The sequence below is a fragment of the Gopherus evgoodei genome, chromosome 6 (assembly GCF_007399415.2).
Source record: "Gopherus evgoodei ecotype Sinaloan lineage chromosome 6, rGopEvg1_v1.p, whole genome shotgun sequence".
NCBI lineage: Eukaryota > Metazoa > Chordata > Testudines > Testudinidae > Gopherus > Gopherus evgoodei.
The window spans coordinates 7082225-7100654 of record NC_044327.1 but is presented as its reverse complement, the minus strand read 5'-3'; the positions used below and the strand labels follow the sequence as shown (position 1 = coordinate 7100654).

General features: G+C 41.9%; 1 protein-coding gene across 8 annotated transcripts in view; it reads left to right on the top strand.

The window, feature by feature from the left end:
• DNAH6 (dynein axonemal heavy chain 6) overlaps positions 1 to 18430 on the top strand; it is a 220717-nt gene that overhangs the window by 36596 nt on the left and 165691 nt on the right. For all 8 annotated transcript variants that reach the window (XM_030566691.1, XM_030566692.1, XM_030566696.1 and 5 more), the window contains 6 exons: positions 8563 to 8814; positions 10453 to 10581; positions 12577 to 12690; positions 16096 to 16239; positions 16638 to 16850; positions 17626 to 17718. In XM_030566691.1, coding sequence (XP_030422551.1) covers positions 8563 to 8814; positions 10453 to 10581; positions 12577 to 12690; positions 16096 to 16239; positions 16638 to 16850; positions 17626 to 17718 — 945 coding nt within the window. The remainder of the gene's footprint in view (positions 1 to 8562; positions 8815 to 10452; positions 10582 to 12576; positions 12691 to 16095; positions 16240 to 16637; positions 16851 to 17625; positions 17719 to 18430) is intronic.

The window sequence follows — 18430 nt, the reverse complement described above, 5'->3', positions numbered from 1 at the left end:
GCGGTTTGCCAGTGTTCTGGTGCCTGTTGGGGGGTTTGTTTTGGTTTGTGTTTCCTGGACTAACAGGTTTTAGGTGGGAAGGCTATGTGAAAGATACAATGAGGCAGCAGTGAAAGATACAATGAGGATGACTGGATGTGGAAGCTGCGGCATGTACATGATCCTGGAGGGGATACCTGAAAAGAGTTTCGTCTGCATGAAGTGCCGCCTGATAAAGCTGATGGAAGAAAAGATCTGAAGACTGGAGATGCAGGTGGAAACTCTTATAGAGTATAGAAGGGGGTTCGAGCGGATGATGGAGCAAAGACATGAGGGGCCTGAAGGGATAAGCTCAGATTTGCAGATGGAAACAGGACAAAAGAATTCTGAGGAGAGACTTCTGGGTGAGGAAAGTGGACAGTGGAAGCATGTGACTAAGAGAAGCAGGCAAAGGAAAATACGGGCCAGTGAAGGGGAAATAGAACTCAGGAACAGGTTTGCAGAGTTGGAAAATGAAGAAGGAGCACAGCAGGTGGTCGCTAAAGGTGAGAGGGCAAGGAAAAAGAGAAAAGCAGCTAGTTCTATAGGAAGAGGGGAAGAGTCAGTGGAGACAACACCAAATGTGAGCCCCAGGAGGATACGGGATGGGTTGCAGAGGATTGCAAGGGACAATGGAAATTGAGAGGACTTGCAGCCAGTGGGAGCAGGATATAGACCGGAGAATCGCACTGTCACCAGGAAAAGGCAGGTCTACATGATTGGGGACTCCTTACTGAGAAGAATAGACAGGCCTGTAACTAGAACTGATCTGGAGAACAGAAGAGTGTGCTGTCTGCTGGGTGCTAAGATTCAGAATGTGGACCTGAGGCTGAAAAGGATCCTAACGGAAGCGGGAAAGAATCTGCTGATTGTCCTTCATGTGGGAACAAATGATACGGCTAGATTCTTGCTGGAACGTATCGAGGGAGACTATGCCAGACTGGGGAAGACACTTAAGGAAATCGAGGCTCAGGTGATCTTCAGTGGGATTCTGCCTGTTCCTAGAGAAGGACGACAAAGGTGTGAGAAGATTATGGCGATCAACAGATGGCTCAGGCAGTGGTGCTATAAGGAGGGCTTTAGGATGTACGGCCACTGGGAAGCATTCATGGACAGAGGACTGTTCTCTCAGGGCAGTCTTCACCTGAGTAAGGAGGGAAATAGACTTCAAGGATGGAGGCTGGCACAACTGATTAAGAGAGCATTAAACTAGGAATTTGGGGGAGATGGTTGGGAGATGTCCAGGTAATCTCCACGCTGGAATCCAACATTGAGAGGAAAGAAAACAAACTAAGAGAGGATGCATCCGTGGGCAGGAGAATGGACATAAGGAGGAAGGGTAGTATAGATACCAGTCTAATTGGTGATACTGGTGGTAGAACGTCTGTGCCTAACCGGGTAAAGAATGTCAGTGAAACCAAACGGCAAAAATTAAGATGTTTGTACACTAATGCAAGGAGCCTAGGTAACAAAATGGAGGAACTAGAGCTACTGGTGCAGGAAGTGAAACCGGATATTTTAGGGATAACAGAAACATGGTGGAATAGTAGTCATGAGTGGAGTACAGATGTTGAAGGCTATGTGCTGTTTAGGAAAGACAGAAATAAAGGCAAAGGTGGTGGAGTAGCATTGTATATCAATGATGAGGTTAACTGTAAAGAAATAAGAAGTGATGGAATGGATAAGACAGAGCCTGTCTGGGCAAAAATCACACTGGGAAAGAAAGCTCCTAGAGCTTCCCCTGAGATTAGTGCTTGGGGTGTGCTACAGATCACCGGGATCTGATTTGGATATGGATAGAGACCTCTTTAATGTTTTTAATGAAGTAAACACTAATGGGGATTGTGTGATCATGGGAGACTTTAACTTCCCAGATATAGACTGGAGGACAAGTGCTAGTAGTAATAGGGCTCAGATTTTTCTGGACGTGATAGCTGATGGATTTCTTCACCAAGTAGTTGAAGAACCAACAAGAGGGGATGCCATTTTAGATTTGGTTTTGGTGAGTAGTGAGGACCTCATAGAAGAAATGGTTGTAGGGGACAACCTTGGTTTGAGTGATCATGAGCTAATTCAGTTCAAACTAGATGGAAGGATAAACAAAAATAGATCTGGGACTAGGGGTTTTGATTTCAAAAGGGCTAACTTTAAAGAATTAAGGAAATTAGTTAGGGAAGTGGATTGGACTGAATAACTTGTGAATCTAAAGGCGGAGAAGGCCTGGAATTACTTCAAGTCAAAGTTGCAGAAACTATCAGAAGCCTGCATCCCAAGAAAGGAGAAAAAAATCATAGGCAGGAGTTGTAGACCAAGCTGGATGAGCAAGCATCTTAGAGAAGTGATTAAGAAAAAAGCAGAAAGTCTACAACAAGTGGAAGATGGGTGGAATTAGCAAGGAAAGTTACCTTATTGAGGTCAGAACATGTAGGAATAAAGTGAGAAAGGCCAAAAGCCATGTAGAGTTGGACCTTGCAAAGGGAATTAAAACCAATAGTAAAAGATTCTATAGCCATATAAACAAGAAGAAAACAAAGAAAGAAGAAGTGGGACCACTAAGCACTGAGGATGGAATGGAGGTTAAGGATAATCTAGGCATGGCCCAATATCTAAAAAAATACTTTGCCTCAGTCTTTAATGAGGCTAATGAGGATCTTGGGGATAATGGTAGGATGACAAATGGGAATGAGGCTATGGAGGTAGATATTACCACATCCGAGGTAGAAGCCAAACTCAAACAGCTTAATGGAATGAAATTGGAGGGCCCAGATAATCTTCATCTAAGAATATTAAAGGAACTGGCACATGAAATTGCAAGCCCATTAGCAAGAATTTTTAATGAATCAGTAAACTCAGGAGTTGTACCGTATGACTGGAGAATTGCTAACATAGTTCCTATTTTTAAGAAAGGGAAAAAAAGTGATCCGAGTAACTGTTAGTTTGACGTCTGTAGTATGTAAAGTCTTGGAAAAAATTTTGAAGGAGAAAGTAGTTAAGGACATTGAGGTCAATGGTAATGGGGACAAAATACAACATGGTTATACAAAAGGTAGATCATGCCAAACCAACCTGATCTCCTTCTTTGAGAAGGTAACAGATTTTTTAGACAAAGGAAACGCAGTGGATCTAATTTACCTCGATTTCAGTAAGGCATTTGATACGGTTCCACATGGGGAATTATTAGTTAAATTGGAAAAGATGGAGATAAATATGAAAATTGAAAGGTGGATAAAGAACTGGTTAAAGGGGAGACTACAACGGGTCGTACTGAAAGGTGAATTGTCAGGCTGGAAGGAGGTTACTAGTGGAGTTCCTCAAGGATCAGTTTTGTGATCAATCTTATTTAACCTTTTTATTACTGACCTTGGCACAAAAAGTGAGAATGTGCTAATAAAGTTTACGGATGACACAAAGCTGGGAGGTATTGCTAACACAGAGAAGGACCGGGATATCCTACAGGAAGATCTGGATGACCTTGTAAACTGGAGTAATAGTAATAGGATGAAATGTAATAGTGAAAAGTGCAAGGTCATGCATTTAGGGAGTAATAACAAGAATTTTAGTTTATAAATTGGGGACACATCAGTTGGAAGTAACAGAGGAGGAGAAGGACCTCGGAGTATTGGTTGATCACAGGATGACTATGAGCCACCAATGTGATATGGCTTTTAAAAAAGCTAATGCAGTTTTAGGATGCATCAGGTGAGGTATTTCCAACAAAGATAGGGAGGTGTTAGTACCATTATACAAGGCACTGGTGAGACCTCATCTGGAATACTGTGTGCAGTTCTGGTCTCCCACGTTTAAGAAGGATGAATTCAAACTGGAACAGGTACAGAGAAGGGCTACTAGGATGATCCGAGGAATGGAAAACCTGTCTTATGAAAAGAGACTCAAAGAGCTTGGCTTGTTTAGCCTAACCAAAAGAAGGCTGAGGGAGGATATGCTTGTTCTTTATAAATATATCAGAGGGATAAATATTAGGGAGGGAGAGGAACTATTTAAGCATAGTACCAATGTGGACACAAGAACAGATGGATATAAACTGGACACTAGGAAGTTTAGACTTGAAATTAGACGAAGGTTTCTAACCATTAGAGGAGTAAAAGCAGCAAAGAGTCCTGTGGCACCTTATAGACTAACAGACGTTTTGGAGCATGAGGTTTCATGGGTGAATACCCACTTTGTCAGATGCATGTAGGCAAGCTAGAGATAATGAGGTAGTTCAATCAGGGAGGATGAGGCCCTGTTCTAACAGTTGAGGTGTGAAAACCAAGGGAGGAGAAACTGGTTCTGTAATTGGCAAGCCATTCACAGTCTTTGTTTAATCCTGAGCTGATGGTGTCAAATTTGCAGATGAACTGAAGCTCAGTAGTTTCTCTTTGAAGTCTGGTCTTGAAGTGTTTTTGCTGCAGGATGGCCACGTTAAGGTCTGCTATAGTGTGGCCAGGGAGGTTGAAGTGTTCTCCTACAGGTTTTTGTATATTGCCATTCCTACTATCTGATTTGTGTCCGTTTATCCTTTTCCATAGCGACTGTCCAGTTTGGCCGATGTACATAGCAGAGGGGCATTGCTGGCATATGATGGCATATATTACATTGGTGGACGTGCAGGTGAATGAACCAATGATGGTGTGGCTGATCTGGTTAGGTCCTGTGATGGTGTCGCTGGTGTTGATATGTGGGCAGAGTTGGCATCGATGTTTGTTGCATGGATTGGTTCCTGAGCTAGAGTTCCTATGGTGCGGTGTGCAGTTACTGGTGAGAATATGTTTCAGGTTGGCAGGTTGCCTGTGGGCGAGGACTGGCCTGCCACCCAAGGCCTGTGAAAGTGTGGGATCATTGTCCAGGATGGTTTGTAGGTCCCTGATGATGTGTTGGAGAGGTTTTAGCTGGGGACTGTATGTGATGGCCAGTGGAGTCCTGTTGGTTTCTTTCTTGGGTTTGTCTTGCAGTAGGAGGCTTCTGGGTACACGTCTGGCTCTGTTGATCTGTTTCCTTATTTCCTCGTGCGGGTATTATAGTTTTGAGAATGCTTGTTGGAGATTTTGTAGGTGTTGGTCTCTGTCTGAGGGGTTAGAGCAGATGCGGTTGTACCTCAATGCTTGGCTGGAGGCATGAAGGTAGGCATAGCGATTGGTAGGTTTTCGGTATAGGGTGGTGGTAATGTGACCATCACTTATTTGCACGGTGGTGTCTAGGAAGTGGACCTCCCATGTAGATTGGTCCAGGCTGATGTTGATGGTGGGGTGGAAGCTGTTGAAATCGTGGTGAAATTTTTCCAGAGACTCCTTCCCATGGGTCCAGATGATGAAGATGTCATCAATGTAGCCTAGGTAGAGAAGGAATGTGAGTGGACGAGAGCTGAGGAAGCGTTGTTCCAGGTTGGCCATAAAAATATTGGCATATTGTGGGGCCATGCGGGTGCCCATAGCTGTGCCACTGATCTGGAGATATATATTGTCATCAAATTTGAAATAGTTGTGTGTGAGGATAAAGGCACAGAGCTCAGCAGCCAGTTGTGCTGTGACATCATCAGGGATACTGTTCCTGACAGCTTGTATTCCATCTGTGTGTGGGATGTTTGTGTAGAGATCTTCTACATCCATGGTGGCTAGGATGGTGTTTTCTGGAAGGTCACCAATGCATTGTAATTTCCTCAGGAAATTAGTGGTGTCACGGAGATAGCTGGGAGTGCTGGTGGCATAGGGTCTGAGTAGAGAGTCCACATATCCAGACAGTCCTTCAGTGAGAGTGCCAATACCCGAGATGATGGGGCGTCCAGGATTTCTGGGTTTGTGGATCTTGGGTAGTAGATAGAATAACCCTGGTCGGGGCTCTAAGGGTATGTTGATTTGTTCCGGTGTTAGTGTAGGGAGTGTCCTGAGTAGATGTTGCAGTTTCTTAGTGTATTCCTCAGTGGGATCTGAGGGAAGTGGCCTATAGAATTTGGTGTTGGAGAGTTGTCTGGCAGCCTCCTTTTGGTAGTCAGACCTGTTCATGATGACAACAGCACCTCCTTTATCAGCCTCTTTGATAATGTCTGGGTCCTTTCTGAGGCTGTGGATGGCATTGCATTCTGCACAACTTAGGTTACGAGGCAAGCAATGTTGTTTTTCCACAATTTCTGCCTGTGCACATCGGCGGAAGCATTCAATGTAGAGGTCCAGACTGTCATTTCGACCCTCAGGAGGAGTCCATGTGGAGTTCTTCTTCTTGTGCTGTTGGTGGGAGGGTACCTGTGTATCAGTGCACTGTTCAATGTTGTCCTGAAAGTATTTTTTGAGTTGGAGATGGCGGAAGTAGGCTTCCAGATCGCCGTAGAACTGTGTCATGTTGGTGGGGGTGGCAGGGCAGAAAGAGAGTCCCCGAGATAGGACAGACTTCTCTTCTGGGCTGAGTGTGTAGTTGGATAGATTGACGATATTGCTGGGTGGGTTGGGGGGTACCAGGGTTGTGGCCCCATGAGGTAGGTAGGAGTTTGGACAGCTTACAGTCCTTTTTCCTTTGTAGAGAGGTGAAGTGATTTAATGTAGATCTCCTGTCTTATTTTAGTGAAGTCCGTTTGTATGAAAGTTTGGTTATTAATTAGAGTCTCCAGGTTGGAGAGCTCTGTTTTGATGTTTTCCTGTTTGCTGTATAGGATGCTTATCAGGTGGTTTCTCAGTTTCTTTGATAGAGTATGGCATAATCTCTCACTGTGGTCTGTGTACTATGTAGATAGGAATGGATTTTTTACCTTTAGTCCATTTGGTATGATGTCCATCCGTTTGCATTTGGAAAGGAAGATGATGTCTGTCTGTATTTGTGCAAGTTTCTTCATGAGGTTGATGGATTTCCACTCCATACGGCTAATGCAGTTCTTTGCATGGTGTCAAGTATCAGAGGGGTAGCCATGTTAGTGTGGATCTGTAAAAGCAGCAAAGAATCCTGTGGCACCTTATAGACTAACAGATGTTTTGGAGCATGAGCTTTCATGGGTGAATACCCACTTCATCAGATGCATGTAGTGGAAATTTCCAGGGGCAGGTATATATGTATATACCAGACTAACACGGCTACCCTTCTGATACATTAGAGGAGTGAAATTCTGGAACAGTCTTCCAAGGGGAGTAGTGGGGGCAAAAGACATGTCTGGCTTTAAGACTAAGCTTGATAAGTTTATGGAGGGGATGGTCTGATGGGATAGCCTAATTTTGGCAATTAATTTGGCAACTGATCTTTGATTATCAGCAGGTAAGTATGCCCAGTGGTCTGTGATGGGATGTTAGATGGGGTGGGATCTGAGTTACTACAGAGAATTCTTTCCTGGGTGCGGGCTGATGAGTCTTGCCCACATGTTCAGGGTTTAACTGATTGCCATATTTGGAGTCAGGAAGGAATTTTCCTTCACGGCAGATTGGCAGAGGCCCTGGAAGTTTTTCGTCTTCCTCTGCAGCATGGGGCACAGGTCACTTGCTGGAGTATTCTCTGCAGCTTGAGGTCTTCAAACCGTAATTTAAGAACTTCAGTAACTCAGACATAGGTTAGGGGTTTGTTACAGGAGTGGGTGGGTGAGATTCTGTGGCCTGCATTGTGCAGGAGGTCAGACTAGATGATCACAATGGTCCTTTCTGACCTTTAAAGTCTATTAGTCTGTAACATATGGTATGCTAAGGGAGGGTACATTGAAGAAGATGCCACAAGTCCAACCAAACATTTCTGTCTTCTCCAGCAGCCTGGACATACTCTATTTTCAAATAATAGTTGTTAGGCCTGAATAAAGATATAGCAAACAAAACCAGGTATGCCAACCTGTCCAAAGTCAGGCTAACAGAGGTTTGTGGGTAATTCCTGAGTGAAAAACACTAAGAAGCAGCAGCATGTCTCACAAGCGCTGGAAAAAAGTGAGATAAGCGAGAAGCTGCATTCCTGGCATAGTACCAGATGTGCTGTGTTCGGGCAGCTCCTTCGAAGAACTGATAAGAGTCCTAGTTTCCCAGCCTCCTTGTTTTCACTCCCTGGTTTTGTTCTTTGTTTGTTTTTAACTCCCCTACATTTCTAACTTTAGGCATGCATGTATACTAAAGGTGTCTAGTTTCTAGTTGTTAGAAAAAGGGGGTGGGTTGCTCCAGTGAATAATTTATGACGCGATGGAACTGTCTATATAGGCTTATACTAAGATGTAAAGAGGGGGCTGGTTCTCTCTGGAGACGAGCTGCTCTCTATTGATGCGTGCACTTGTCAATAAAGAGCTTTTGATGGGACCTTGCTGGTGTTGCCTGTCTCTCTCGCGGTCAGACAACGAACTTTGCCGTCGGGGTTAGAGTCCCTGACATAGTGATATAAGAAGCTAAAAAATTCAGGGACAAGATTAACCCATTAATTTTAATCACATAAAAAGATAATCTTTGGCTAGGACTTGTTTTCTTCCCCTTATTAAAATTATTTTACTGTAATAACCATATTTTGATACTATCAGTAATGTAACTAAGATTAAATAATGGTAAGGATTACTTAAGAAAACATGGTTGATTCACAATAGTTGAAGTATGACTATTTTTGCAGATTGAAAACCTTGAAGAAGAAGGAAATGTGGTAACTCAGATGTATCAGCTTATTGAACAGTACCAAGTACCAACACCTCCTGAAGATTTTGCTCTTTTTGCAACTTTGAAACCATCCATTGTTGCGGTTCGCAATGCAATTGACAAATCAGTGGGTGAAAGAGATTCCAGTATTACCAAATTTTGTCAACATTTAGACCAAGATGTCGTAGAGCTAAATGAGGAAGTGAAAGAAGTGAAACAGCAAGCCCAGGTTTGCAAAGAGCAGTTTACATTATTTTTATACTGTATATAATTTCTGCAATTGTGTTTTATTAAAACAAGACAACCAAGCAGTAGTGAGGACTATAAAGTTACCAACAGTCTATTCAACAATGTGAAGTAAGGTTTGGTCTGTAATCTGATGCCAATGCTCACATTTTAAATTGTGCTGTATGAGTTGAAGGGTTGCACAGTATTTCTGAAGGCAAAGTTTGGCCTTATGGATCTAAACGTATACGACCATATTGTATCTTCTGCACCCAAACGGAGCAGATCTTATCACAGTGGGTCTCTCAGGGACTAGAGGGATGAAATCCTCCCCAACCTGTCTCAGAACTTAGGCAAGGTCCCCCCCAGTACTTACTGCCTCTACATGTGATGGGGTTCATCAGCTTGGCACTTGCTCCTTCACTTTTCTGCCCTCACCCCCAGGTACCTGAGTATCGGAGTACTGTGAGTCACCATAAATCTGGGCTCTGTGCCTTTTCAGGGGCTGTGGACCCCATATGGAGTCCCAAAATCCTCATCCTCCTACCACTGGCAAGGGAACCACACCAATTCAATTGTAACCAGGGTGATGTGGATAGAGAGGCAGGATTTGATCAGTAATGCTTAGACATATTTTGAAATGTACATGGTTTTTAAAAGTGAGAAGTAATTCTCTGCTGTACTCTGTGCTGAATAGGCCTCAACTGGAGTATTGTATCCAGTTCTGGGTGCCACATTTCAGGAAAGATGTGGACAAATTGGAGAAAGTCCAGAGAAGAGCAACAAAAATGAAAACATGACCTATCAGGGAAGATTGAAAAAATTGGAAAAGAGAAAATTGAGAGGGGACATGACAGTTTTCAAGTACATAAAAGGCTGTTACAAGGAGGAGGGAAAAATTGTTCTTCTTAACCTCTAAGGATAGGACAAGAAGCAATGGGCTTAAACTGAAGCAAGGGAGGTTTAGGTTGGACATTAGGAAAAGCTTCCTAACTGTCAGGGTAGTTAAGCATTGGAATAAATTGCCTAGGGAAGTTGTGGAATCTCCATCATTGGAGATTTTTAAAAGCAGGTTAGACAAACCCCTGTCAGATAATACTTAGTCCTGCCATGAGGCAGGAGACTGGGCTAGATGAGTTCTCAAGATCCCTTCCAGTCCTGTGATTCTATGATTCCATGATTATGAGTATAAAAGGGACCATGACTTGCCCAACTGCAGGTTTTCCTCACATATGTTGCCATAAGCAATCAGATCCTGGAAAAATGCCCTTAATGTGTAGCTCTGACCATGGCATAGTGAGGTTCCATGATCTATTTGGTTTGGGAGCTAACCTTCACCAACTGATGGCAAATTGAAGATGTCGGGGAGAGAATATATATTTTTCATTTGTAAAGAGAAGAGATTTGATCTGGAATCTTTGATACTGGATAACTTTTCCATACCTATTTACATTGGTAATTTAATATAGATTAAATATTGTCACACATACGTTATCCTATACAATTGAATATTAAAATATTGGTCAAATATGTTACTGAGTTTAAAACTTATTTCTGTTAGCCTGGAATATAGGATGTTTATCTCAACCTGGACTAAAAGCTAAATTTAACAAACTAACAAAAAGTTGTTTTTGCTAAATAGGACCCACAGATTTTGGATATTGCAGCTGACCAAGCCAAAGTAAAACAGACTCTAACAGATTTGCAAACCATTCTAGATGAGCTACAGAAACGAGCATTCCAGTATAAATCCTACCAGAAGAATTTTAAGGTAATTTTTTCCCAGCTCTTTGCTGGACTTTTATGAAGCCTGCATTGAGCTGTATTTTTTGCAGTGTTAAACAAACAAATGTTCTGACTAGCAGAACTTTGTAAAGCCAATGCCGTGGCTAGTGTCTTTTTGGAAATAAGTATTTCTTGCCCAAACCTGTTAATGCACAAGCGAAGGCTGGATTGAGGCTCCTTTGAAAAATTGTTTATGTAATGTCCTAATTAAACCAATGGATTTTGTAATCTTTGTAAGCATTTTAAAGAGACTTTATGAAAATCACAATCTCCATGTGCTATGTGTGTTGGGGGCTGGGAGTTCAAGGGACTAACAAAGACCCAGCTAGAAGTCTGGGGATTGTTTGTGGCTCACTTCCGATAAGGCCCAGCAAGGCCCCTGTCCTACTGAATGTTCACTGATATATTGTTTCCTAATCAAACAGGGTCATGAGGGAGTCCACATGTCCACGTACTGTACCTTCTTTGATGTGTCTGCATTGAAGGAGCTAATCCACTGAGGAAGTACCTTGATTGATTAGAATTTTCAGATAATACCATGGAACAGCCTATGGCAGCCACCTGGACTCTCCCATTGGCCTGTTCAGCTAGGAAAAAATGCACAAGAAATGTGCAGTAGGGAGCAATCCTCCATTGGCAGGGAGCTGGGCTACGTCTTCTAATAGGTCTTTTTCCTCTTTAGATTCTGTGAATCTGTTGGGCTTTGGGATTCCTTATAGGCTTGGAAACCAGAGTTCTTCTGGAGCGTAACCATTGTAAGAGCTACATTAAAGAAACAAAAGTGACAAACACTGACTTCATTTGTAATATCTATGAGCCATCTGTTGTATGAGGGCCTCACAAGCGTCAGATGAGAGCTTTGCCACCAAGCCTGGATATTTGTGTGGCTATAAATGCAATGCTGATGAGGACTGCTGATGACAGATAGTTTGTAATCTTTGTAAGCACTCACTTTACAACTTACTTGCCACTCAGAGGTTACCTACATTGCTGGAATGGCCACTAGAGCTTGTAACTTCGGTTGGTACAATATTTGACAGCACAACAGCTCAGACTTCTTTCAAAGGTTCCACTTCTAGTAGTTGAAAGCACTGTGGGTTACACAACTGTATGTCATAACTCCTGAGAACTATATTGGAGGAGGCTGTAATTTCCATGGGGTTGAAAACATTCTTTAAGTGGATACATATGTATCAGTAGGTTAGGGGGTAAGTAGACTTTTTTGGAAGATGTCCATTTGCTGGTTACTAACCTAATGCCATCTTTGGGTAACACCTGGATCCTAATAATATTTAGGTGGCCACAATACCATCTGAAAACATGGGCAGTTGAGTTATCATAAATTTGCTTTGGTTATGGGTGATAAATAGAATTATTGCAATCTGTTATAGTGAGAGAGTGCATGCATCTGAGGAAGTGGGTATTCACCCACGAAAGCTCATGCTCCAAAACGTCTGTTAGTCTATAAGGTGCCACAGGATTCTTTGCTGCTTTTATAGTGAGAGAGTTCTTCTACCTGTAGTTAAAGGGAATGTCATTGATCCTTCTCAGGGCTGGGTATACTATGGAAATCAAACAGCTTTTCCAGCTGCCTAAAGCATATCTTTGTTTAGTGTTGAATATTCAGCACAGATGGAGAGAGCTATTTTAATGCAATGTATGTGCCTTGGAAGTTTTTCACAGAACTGACTAAAAATTATTCAATAGACTGCAATATTTACTGACTGCTATTGATAAAAGGAGTCAAGACCGCTCAGTGGAGTTCACAATAATATCATTTCTTTTGCACAAAAGTATTTAAGAAGAAATGTGGTTTAGAACAGATTATTTGTTCCTAAAGCACTATGATAAATTGATATCCCCACTCGCTCTCCAATGTTAACTGTAGAATTTGGCAAACATGAAGTGGGTATTTTTAAAAATATACATTAAATTGTTTTATAATAAGTTTTAAAAATGACTTTTAAATTTCTTTTTTAAGGTGGAAATTTCAAAATTTGATGCTTTGGAGGAAGTTAGTGCAGAACTGAAACTCAAACAGCTGCTTTGGGATTCTTGTTCTGAATGGGAAATACTCCAAACAGAATGGATGGAGGTAAATTAAATGCTCTGATTCCTAAATGACGAAGTATAAAAATGATGTATAATGCAGTTTATAATATAAAATTCTAGTTTATAATATGTAGAAAAAATACTATTTCTTTTATTTTTCCAAAATAGCGTTATAGATTTTTGCATCACAGAGCTTTAAAAAATTACTGTGCAGCTAATATTTTTGTAAGTTATTTCAGGGGTTATGCTTCTTGAATTGCTCTATATATTATCTTGTGAGTATTGTGAAGCAAATTGTAAAGCTTGAATAACATGGCAGGAATTTTGTAGATAAGCAAGTTTTATTCTAACCATTTAGAGCAAACATTTGGGTTTCTATGTCACTATGGATTTCTGCAGTTACTAAGGCTACTAAAGTGGAAAAAGAAAAACAAAACAAAAAAGGATAAACGTAGTCTGCCCTTAGATAAAGTTTCACTTTCCTTCGTTTGGCTTTCTTCAGGCTTCTCTTCAAAATATACGAGTTACTCCCAGGGAAATTCTTTGCCACTGCACGTGCACAGAATTTATGTCCCCCGCAGATTTCTTTGCTTCCCCACAGAAAAATGACTTTCTTATGCGACCCTCCCCAGCAGTATGTTGCGGGTGTCCAGGGCAGCCAGCAGACAGGTAAATGATTGTGGGGCAGGAGGTGGGACTAGGGAAGAACTGGCTGGTGTCTCCTACTCTGCACCGGGCTCAGCTGCTAGTCCTGGCTGGGCTGGGGAGGATGGGACTTCCTCTTCGCCTGCATGGCATCCGGGGCCATGTCAGACACCCCCCCAGATTTCTCCCCCAGCTGTAGGAAGCGTTGCAACCCCACTCCCCCCACACACATTTCCTGCACCCATCGCTCCTCAGCTGCAGGGGTAGGAATCCCTGTACAGGGAGATGCTCCCCCATCCACCCAACCCGTGGGCCTCTATACCCCTCATACCCAGACCCTCCCACCAAGCCTCAGGCCCCTGCACCCAGAACCCCCCCAATGAGCCTGATGCCCCCTGCACATGGACCACCCCAATGAGCCACCTGCGCCTGGATCTCCACCCCACTGAGCCCCACTCCTCCAGCAACTGCCCCCTCCACTGAGCCCCCCACAGCCACACCCCTCATGCTGTGCCCCAACCACTTTCACCTGATCTCCCCCTGCAGAGTCCCATTACCGCTGCACCCAGAATCCTCCAACAAGCCCATGTACCTCCAGATCCCCCCTGCACCTGGATCCCCCACTGAGCTGCCTGCACCTAGATCACTCCACATAGAACCCTCTCAACCCACACCTGGATCTCCCCATGCTAAGCCCCTCCACACTTGAATCCTGCCTTGCTGAGCCTGCCTGCCCACACCTGATGCACCTTGCAAAGAGGGGCAGGCCCAGTCCTTGCGCTGTGTTAGGGTTGGGTGCAGCCTCTCCACTGAGACCGCGTCCCAGGCGGGAGCTGCAGGGTGATCTCCCACCTCTGTGCAGCCAGTGGCCTGTGTTCCCTATTGCCATGCCGGAGCCTCCACATTTATTTGGTAAATACAATTTGCAGAACTTTGCAAAATTTTAAAATATAGTACACTGTATTTTTAATTTTTTGGTGCAGAATGCCCCCAGGAGTAATGAGTTGGACCTTGCAGTGGTCAGCTGACCCCCAAAGCATGAGTTTTGGTTAGTCATGTCTTGGCCAACAAAACAGCTAATCTTCTGGGCTGTAAAATTCTTTCACCTCCTCTTCACATCCAGCTCTAGTTTTGGACGTTCTGACCGCCTGCAGTAGTAATTTCCACAGGATGACTGCATGATCTGTGAAGAAGTTTTTGTTTTATATTTACCTGCCGTTAATTTAAACATCTCACTGATACTTTCTGTGTTCTAACCGCCGATTGTGTCTATGATAGTATCCATAGATTGGAAGTTGTTATGTCCAGGGCCATCTTTTCATTAGCTGATGTACAGAGCCTAGCACACTGGGGTCCTGCACAATTGCTCTAGGTGCTCCTGCAGTACATATAAATCAGTAAATGATATTATTATGAGACAGCATATAAAGCCTCAGTCATTATAGTAATGCCCCATTCTTGTGTGTGGGTTCCCAGTGCTGTACTGGTAGGAACTGCCATGACTTCAGAGGTTTAGGGCGGCCAGCACCTCCCCTCCAACAGATGGGATGTTCTCTCCCTGTTGAGGAGATGGACTAGCCCTTAGTGCCTCTAGCTGTCAGTTCCTGTTTCACTGCTGACTGGAAGAGGGGCTCACCAGCACTGCTGCTGCAGCTGCATTAGTCAGAAAAATCAGCATTTTATCTGCTTTGCGCTGATTTTTATGAGTGTTTCCTCAAGCTGTGTAGTAATATATGCAGCTATCAGATTCTGTCAGTGAAAACTAAATGCATGGAAAAGAGAGGTTGATTTCTGTGCTGTGCGAGGTGTCTCATACTTCTCAATACTAGTGTTGTGTAATTTCTTCCTCCCCTACTACTTTTAGTCTTTCCTGCTCGTTTAGATCAAATTTGGCTCCATTTGTGCCCTCCTATAAAATATTGAGGTGTGTTTCCTATTGTATGTCAGGCTGCCATACACCCTAAGTGGGAGCCTTCTTCCACCCGAGCATAGAGGGATTCTGCATCTGGAAGGAATATGGTCCTTCTCACCCTACCTCTTGTCATGGTATGGTAGTTGGTGTCATGGTGTATTTACTTGCTGTATGTATATTAATTATCTCCTAGATGTCTGTGTGTGCTGTATAGAGATTTAGACAAGGCTTGGTCCCTGGTGAAAACAGGACAGACAATGCTGGGACTTGAGTTGCATGGAAACCTGTTTGTGTTTGTACTTCGTTGTTGTGCAGTTGTTTAAGAAAGACTGTGGTCATTCCATATATTGTGACTAGGGTGACCAGACAGCAAGTGTGAAAAATCAGGACAGGAGGTGGGGGGTAATAGGTACTATATAAGAAAAAGCCTCAAAATTCGGGACTGTCCCTATAAAATTGGGACATCTGGTCACCCTAATTGTGACAGTGGAAGACTGCAGGCATCAAAAGTGCCAGCTTTGCCTATTATCAAACCACAGTATAGCCGTTTCTTTTTAATTTGCGAAATTCACTGAGTCTCCCTATCATTAGTGTTCTATTGTAGTACCTTTCTTTTACCTGTGTTTAATGGATGATGTGTATATAATAGTGCTTTGCTTTAGAATATACTGCCTTCTGAAGCCTTTGAGTGCCCAGAGATTGCAGGATCTGACCATATACTGTAACTGTTGTACGCACCATGTGTCAGATTTTGCTACCCTTACTTACGTTGAGTAGTACCTTACTGTATGAGTAGTGCTATTGAGTGCAGTGATTTCTTTGTGGAGTAAGTTACTATTCAAAGTGAGTGTGACCATTAATTAATATATTTTCTATGTTTGGTTTCCACAGTGTAGATTTGATAGCTTGGATCCAGAATACCTGAATTCTCAGGTTTCCAAGTATGCCAAATTTGTGAATCAGTTGGAAAAAGGTTTGCCACCCAATAATATAGTGCCCCGGCTCAAGGGGAATGTGGAGAAGATGAGAGAAAAGGTAAAACAGCAACTTGAAATTCACTTTCAAAAAAGCTTTTTAGAGAAACATGAAGTTAAAATATACTATTTATTTTTCAATAAACTTCAAAGTTATATTTTGAACCTCATTTTATATAACCAGTCCAGAGGCAAAATGGAAAAGGAGTGAAACAAACAAAAAAATGAAAACTTCAGTTTTTGAAAACCAAAGTTTTGGTTTTTGCCAAAAATTTCAAACAAAAAGAAACTGGGGAAAATAATAATTTGTTTCTAAAAATAATTAAATAAAAATTTTGATCAAATTTTTTTACAAGTTCTACTTATAAGCTCTGTTTAAAAGATGGTGCTTTGAGAGAAGTCTGAGGTTGTAAAATACATGAATGAAAAATAAATATATTGTTGGTTTTACTTTTCCAGCTTCCAGTTATCACAGACCTAAGAAACCCCTTTTTGAAACCCAGGCACTGGGCAGTTTTGGAGCAAATAGTTAATGCACCACTGGTGGATGTGGAATACCCGTTATCTTTGGCTCGACTGGTGGAGCTCAATGCTTTTGAGTTTTCTCAAGAAATTCAGGATGTTTCTGGACAAGCTTCTGGAGAAGCTTCCTTAGAGACCATTCTCAAAAAGGTAACTTTTACAAACAAACATTTGTCTTTGTTTTTGACAATGTGCTGAAAACCTTGACCTTTTTATGGACAACTAAGAAAGAATGTGTCTCCCAATATATAAGTACTTATATAAGTATATACATAGTATATAAGTACCACATTAATGGTAAGTAGAATTTTTATATTTGAGCGAAATATAAAGCAGAAATACAGTTTCTGTCATAATAGACCTCTGCCCTTCCAAGAGCATGTTCAAGGGGGCTTACAAAGACAGAGACTGATGCTGCAGGTGCACTGCCCACAGAACTCTCCTTAGCAGAGAATGTTGGGCCATGTGCCTTTTCGGCTGCCTCTTCAGTGGCACATACCAGCAAGTATGAGCTGAAGTCATGTTTTGGCTTAAAAAGTCTCTATGCAAATTGACATTATTGTAAACAGACAAAAACCATGCTTGGTTTATTATAGTTTTATGCAAAATAAGAAAAAGGTTGATGCTTGTTAAATGGAAAAGGACAAAGTCAGTAGAGATTTTTTCCCTTTTTCTTCTGCGAAGAGAGAACAATCATTTGACAATGTGTGTTTAGCCCCAGGCATCTGAAGAAGTGGGTTTTTTTAACCCATGAAAGCTTATGCCCAAATAAATTGGTTAGTCTTTAAGGTGCCACTGGACTCCTCATTGGGGTTTTTTTAGGTGAAAAGGCAGTTTTTTCATTAGTTGGAATTAGACTGTCTACACTTTATTTACTTTGTAAAACCTTAAGTAGATTTACAAGGATTATAATTTTCTCAACCAGGTAGAGGATTCTTGGAAAACAACTGAATTCATTGTTCTTCCTCATCGTGATTCTAAAGATGTTTTTATCCTTGGTGGTACAGATGACATTCAGGTAAGTCACTGCTTGTACTTAATAGACAGGTGAGAAAAGTTCAAGTGAAACTAGCAAAAATTCAGATGAAACTAACAGGGAAAGGTTACAGTTATAAAATTCTGGCAATGACCTGGTAATGGTCTATGCTGATGGAACATTTGATATTATTTCAAACAATGTATAAACAAAATATAAATTCACATTCTTTTTGCTTATCCATTTAATAACAAAATCTTTTCTGAAGAGAGTTTGTAATTTTTCATAAACATTCAGTTCTCCAAAGTTAACAATTGCAGTATCTGTTACATATATAATTATCTTAATGAATTATAGATACTTCGGTTAATAACAAACATTAGAACTAGAAGAACTAATATCAGCTGGATGACTGCATAAAACCTATCTAGAACCCCTCTCCTGCAACTGTCTTCGTGAGGTTTACCCTTTTTGCAGGTGCTTGGGTCTGTTGGGAGTTGGACTAGATGACCTTTTGAGGTCCCTTCCAACCCTGATATTCTATGATTCTATAATCTGTGCAGAGCCATTTGTGGGATCAGGGCCTAATTTCTGTGATTTAGAAAATAAGTTGTTAAATTATAGCAAACACTTAATTCAGCCAAAGTTTGATTCAACTAAAACTTGAGGCAACAAACCATTTGTATTGAAATAACATATCTTCATCCATTTTATTTTGATCATTGCTAATGGAGAATCAGGTCCCCAGACAGTA